Raw genomic sequence first — 6,000 nt, forward strand, 5'->3', positions numbered from 1 at the left:
TTACAAGGAACCAATTACCTGGCTTGGCCATTGGTGACTCTTTATGACAATCCAGACAAGGAAAAGCAACTGTAAGATGGCAGATGAGGGCCCTGGACCTGCAAGAGGGGGACTTCGAGGTGAGAGAAAAATATCTCACAGCTAGAAGGCATTTCTTTCTCGTAATAAATGATCACCAGGGCCCAATCTGGGTATAAAATATGGGAGGCTAGTGGGGTGGGTTGGGTTAAGGTAATCCAGAGAAATTATTTATAAGCCAATTCCCCCCTGAATTTCTCCAGGGAGTCAGAGGATTGCACTTGTGAGGAAGTCAAGAGTCTCCAGCCCTAAGGAGCTCCCGTTATGGCTCAGCAGTTTACAGACCTGACTAGTATCATGAAGATGCGGGTTCAATCCCTGGTCTCCCTCAGTGGGTTAAGAATCTGGTGTTCCCGTGAGCTGTGGTGTAAGTTGCTGACACAGCTTGGATCTGGCACTGCTGTGGCTCTGGCACAGGGCAGCAGCTGCAGCTCAAATTCGACCCTAGCCTGGGAACTTCCATGTGCTGCAAGTGCAGCCATGAAAAGCAAAAAAAAAAAAAAAAAAAAAAGTCTAGTCCTAACTCTCCTACGGTAAAAGAATGAAAGCAAAGGGAGGCAAATGGTCACAGGTAAAGAGAAGGCTCTGCCTAGAATATGGAAATAACAATTTAGATTCATGTTGTGGAGAACTGGAACAGGGAGCAAGGGGTGGAAGGACAGGTTTTCTTCTTGGAACACTTTGATGACATGACAGATGACTGTTGGTTTACAGGTCAGAATGTAGCAATAGGTCTTGAAATTGTAATCTTTCTGTTTTTCTTTTCTCCACTTCTTTCTAGGTGATAATGTCCCCTGGTGAATCAGAGGCATACCTTGAGATGAAGTGGAATTGTTAGAGCAGTAATGAAAATAGAAAGAAGAAACTTTTCCAGACTTTTGGGCCGGATTTTTGAGAATCAAAATGGGATATCCAAAGAAAGCAGAATAATGATTTTTTTTTTACCATGATGAGCATGACGAGTACACAGGAAGGTCATGACTCTCTCTTCTCCCTTTGTCAAAAAGAGAAGCCGACATGGGGTGTGATGTTTGAGGGAGACTAATGGCAAAATAGTACACATTTACTTCCACAAGTATTTACTGAGTGCTCACTACATGCAAGGCACTGTACTAGGTGATGGAGAAATAAAAATGGCTTAGATATGATCTTGGTTCACAAATATCTCATAACCCTCAGAGAAAATACTTACACAGCGAATTACAATAGAACATATTGAACCAGTCATAGAATCTGTTCTTGCATAAATATTTTATTGTTGTTATTCAATATCAGCCATCCACCAAAAAAGCCACAGAACACGATTTTAGAAAGTATAGACTAGTGTTATTAGGATGCCAGTGTTTGCTTCTAAGGCAGTGTTCCTTTTTAGGAATCAGCAAAAATGATGCAGCTATTCATAAAGGAAAGTAGTTATTCCAAATGAGAATAAGAGAATCAGAATAATTCAGTCTGAGATGGGGCTGGGGGAGGGGAGACAGTTGGTTATAAAAGAAAGAAAATCCACACATTTCTACTCTCCCTTCTTGAAGTTGTGCGTGGGTGAGCCAGAGGTGATGCATGGCTAGGAAATTTAGTGCAGCACAATGCCCACCTCTGATCCTCCTGGCAGAGGGCATCTCCCAGAGGCCCAAGCAACTCCTAAAACCCGGTGTTTCTTTGCCGTCCATGTCAACTTAACTGTGGATATCACTTACTCTCCCTTGATACGAAAATAGTCAAGAGAACTCTTCATTCATATATTTTGTTTATTAATGCCAACACTGGGAATGCATCTTCTTTCTAGGCCAGATAAATTTGCAAACCAAATTCCTATTACACATGATTTGAGTAAAAATGAACAATGTCCCTTTCAAATAAAAACAGTGATTGATAAAAGGTAATAAACAGAAGGCAAGCTTATAGGAACATGTAATTTAAAGTGTTTCTTTTGACTTTGAGTGTTTTTGTAATGCTGGCAACTATATGTGGTGCTCCGCATTGATATCTACGGTTATCGAGTAGGGAAAAAAAAAACATGCATATAAGTCATTATGTCCCAAAACTCAAGTTGCTTACATGTACACCTGGAAATGTAGACTAAAAATCATTAGAAATTGACAAAAATGGAGGGGGAAAAGCAAAAGATTAGCCATGTCCATGACTGAATTTTTCTAATGAGAAGTCTCCTTTGTAGCTTTAAATCAGCCAGACACCTGAAAGAACAAGAAAATGTTATAACTAAATAGAAAATGAATATTACAGAATTAATGTAAAGACCCAAAGATCAATATATTTCAATGAAAATTATTTTTGCCTTCATTTGCTACTCAAAATTGTTAGGAAGGGAGAGATTATAATTATGAAATATTCTCCAAGTCCAAAGCTTTGCTTCTTTTACAAGGTTAAATAATACCCCTAACTGGGTGCCTTCTTTTTCCTGCCCTTAAACACTACCTTGTGTCATGCTCACATGAAAGTGTATATTTGATGTTTTCTCTGACATTGCCTATGAGTTGAAGACCTATATCTGACATTTATAGATGAATAAGCTAAGACCCACAAACGACTTGTATGCAATACTGCCTCATACTGAAATTGGTACTTTGTATTAATAATTATTCTCAGTTTTAGAGTCTGGTACCCTAGGGCTAGAATGTGGAAAAAGTCGAGAACCCTTCATTCATATATTTTGTTCATTCTATTTTTTATTTTATCACTGTAGGAAAGTTTTCAAGTGCATCTGCCACCTGATAAATTTCATCTTCTTTTAAGAACAATGATCATTTTTTTAAAAAATCATCATATTTAAAAGAGCTAATAATCAAAATCTTTCACAATCAGAATGAGGTACAATAATAATTTGCTTCCTCACAAATTCACTCATATGATCCTGAAAGAATGGAAGTGGATTTTAATTATGATTCAGTTCCCTTTATTATTCAACCACACAAAAAGCTAATTTGTGGGGAAGGGATGATGGGGTTGGGACTGATATAGATACATGACTATATATAGAATAGACAGGTAATTGGGACATACTATATAGCACAGGAAAATTTACTCAGTATATATGGCAACTTATACAGGAAAAGAATCTGAAAAGGAATGAATATATGCATGGCTGATTTATTTTGCTGTATGCCTGAAATTAACACAACTTTGTAGGTCAACCATATGCCACTAAAATCAACAAACAAACAAACAAAACCCACAACAAGCTAAGGGACTAGAATCATAATACATCTTCTTGGAATGCATCACATCTGTTTCTTTTTAAGTGGTAGGTATTTATCTGAAAGGAATGCTAATGTAATAAGAATAATAAAATTCAAATATTAAACATAAACAAATTTCTAATTATTTTCCTACAAGAAAAATGACATCTTCACTAATATTCCACCTTTCTTTTTTCTCTAGGTGAGGAAGCTCAAGCTCAAATATATGCTTGATACTTTCTCCCCCAAAGAAGCATTCTTTTAACTTTAACTTTTCATTTAATCCAACTGCACAATTCAATATATTTCTTCATATACAATTTTTCACATAATTTAGCCATACAGTCTGGTCTGTGGTATTTCATTATATTTCATAATTCTATTAAGAGTAATAATTCTGCTATTTTTAATATCTCTCCCTAGAAAGCTATGCTTAAAAAAATCATAACTGTCATTTCTTTTTAAAACCAAACTATGAAATATTTGAACCAACTCTAAATATTAATGGCAATAAATATCATCCTGAGAACTTATTTATATGAGGAAATAAAATCATTTTTCAAATGATTTTGAAAATCTCTTTATGACTTTGTGATTGAGTTGCATGTTGATATAGATCCTGGGAGTAAAGGGATAAGTTTTACCTGTGCTCAAAATAAACATTCAGCCTTTGAGGTGTTTGGGGAAGGAGTTTTTCTGTTCCTTAAAATCTGAAAATGCAGAAGCAATAAGTTCTGATTGGAAAGAAAGAGGTCTGGGATTCTCGTTCATGGAGAAAGTATTCGAAAACCTCTCAAGATCAAGACCCCGTCCCTTAAAATACGCCTGAAGGGTTCTGAAAAACTGAAGAGAGAAAGAAAATGTTCAGTGCCATTTATAAATTAAACACCAAAAATACTCAAAGATGAATATTTTCCCCCTTGTCATGTCTACCCCCCGGCCCCCCAACCTCCACCAATTGACTTCAGGGCTAGTAAGGAGGCAGGAGGTAGAAAATCCAGAAATAGAAACACAAGTTGTGCCTCCTTTTGCTCTTTTCTCTCCACTGTCCTCCCCTGGACCTTTTATCCAACATTTCAACCCTAGACAAGATAATTCACCATTCTTGGTAGAAATCAAGAGAGGAAGATCAATTCTTTTAACAGCATCAGTCAGAAAACTTACTGCCCATCTCCAAGTACCAAATTCAGAGGTGAAACTGAACTCCACAGTGACCAGAACTCACGTGCCTCCTCCCTATTGATGGGAAGACAGATCCTAGTCATTCCATACATGGGGTTTTTCAGTTTTCCTTTAGGACATGAATACACAGAAGCTGTGCAAGATGCTGTTTGATGGTTTTAATCCTATCTTGTTATCATTTTCTTTAGAAAAGATCAAACTAAATCTTGAAATCAATGCCAACATGTTTATTGTATTTGCATTTTTTTTGAAAATAATTTTTATGGATATTTTGAATTGTACTTCCAAGATAACTTTATGTTGAACATAATGCCTAGTAAATTGCCAAGAATGCAGGTCAACTTTCAGTTGTTGCAACTGAGTTTTGCAAGCATTGGTTATGTGAGAATCTGTTTTATTATCAGTCAACCCAAGCTGTGCAAAATGGAATTCCCTGTTATGCTTTTGATTTTGTGTATATATAATTATATATATATGCTTTTGATTTTGTGTATATATATATATATATATATAAGAACTCAAGGCTATAAATTAATGTGTATAGAAGATCACTTACAAATGTCCTGTGTGTGTATAAGATCATTTCTAAATATAAATTTGTTTCTCTTCACAGAAAGAAATCTAAGCTGGTGAAAGGAACAATGGAACACCAGCCACTAGGCAAGCAAAACTCTTCCCTGGTCCTGTTGGGGAACTTTCTCAGCTCTTGGCAGCCTTCTCTCCACTGCGCTCTAGCAGAGTGCAATGTGTACAAATCCAGAGAGGTACCAATTTCACCCTGTAGTCAGGCATGTTCCAAGGGGATGTTCTTACTAGATCTCGGTTTCTAGGATTGTTGAGCGGCTTCCATTTCTCTTCGTTTCTCAACATGGCTCCATGCACAAGCCCCGGTAGCACCACGGCAACACATAGCAGCAGGAATGCTTTGGGCATGGTGGAATGAAGCTGAGTGAAAGGAAGAATCAAGGAAATGCTGATGGTCAATGGCTAGAGGTGAGAGGTGGGGAGAGACTGAAGTTGAGAGAGAGGAGGAGGAGAAGGGAAGGCAAAAACAGAAAAGAGAAAGAGGAAACATTTTTAAAGAGAGACAAGGCAGAAGAAATAGTATTTTGGTTCACCCGAATTCTGCAGTTCTCTTTCTTTCCCAGATTCATTTGCTAATGAGGCCCTCTACTAAAATCAGTTGGTTAACTTAAAGAAGTCCATGAGAATGAGAATGCTATACAGTGATTAACAAAACAGTTATGCATACAAACTAGAAAGTCTGAACATGCCTTTTCATCTGAAAAAAAAAAAAGTACTTTGTTGTCTTCAAAGTGCAATTCTTAACAACCAAAAAAACAAAACACAACCAACCTTAAATTACTTTAAGTGTGAGACAGCAGTCTCAAAAAAAGAGAAAGAAATAAAAAGACAATAACATATACCCCAAATTGAGAAATGCACCTTAAACACAGGTCTGAGACAGAGTCACACCACACCAGCATAAAGAGATTATCTCCCACCCCGAGGTGTGAACTGGAAATGAAACACATAGAAAGAG

General features: G+C 37.0%; 1 protein-coding gene across 1 annotated transcript; it reads right to left on the minus strand.

The window, feature by feature from the left end:
• Positions 1-2,122: 2,122 nt before the first annotated feature.
• Positions 2,123-5,710, minus strand: C3H2orf66 (chromosome 3 C2orf66 homolog). The gene is made up of 3 exons (XM_047770465.1): positions 5,271-5,710; positions 3,920-4,118; positions 2,123-2,273 (listed from the first exon to the last, which is right to left on the minus strand). Exons 1-2 carry the CDS (start codon positions 5,388-5,390, stop codon positions 3,939-3,941), a joined length of 300 nt encoding a protein of 99 aa, XP_047626421.1. The 5' UTR covers positions 5,391-5,710; the 3' UTR covers positions 2,123-2,273; positions 3,920-3,938.
• Between the last annotated feature and the right edge of the window lie 290 nt (positions 5,711-6,000).

This window comes from Phacochoerus africanus, chromosome 3 (assembly GCF_016906955.1).
Source record: "Phacochoerus africanus isolate WHEZ1 chromosome 3, ROS_Pafr_v1, whole genome shotgun sequence".
Lineage (NCBI taxonomy): Eukaryota > Metazoa > Chordata > Mammalia > Artiodactyla > Suidae > Phacochoerus > Phacochoerus africanus.

Bases quoted from the DNA above. Each gene is read 5' to 3' on its own strand.
- C3H2orf66 (XM_047770465.1), bottom strand. From the start codon at position 5,390: ATGCCCAAAGCATTCCTGCTGCTATGTGTTGCCGTGGTGCTACCGGGG. The intron at 4,119-5,270 runs GTAAGAACATCC...TTCTCTCTTCAG, and splicing joins ATCCTAGAAACCGAGATCTA to TTTTTCAGAACCCTTCAGGC.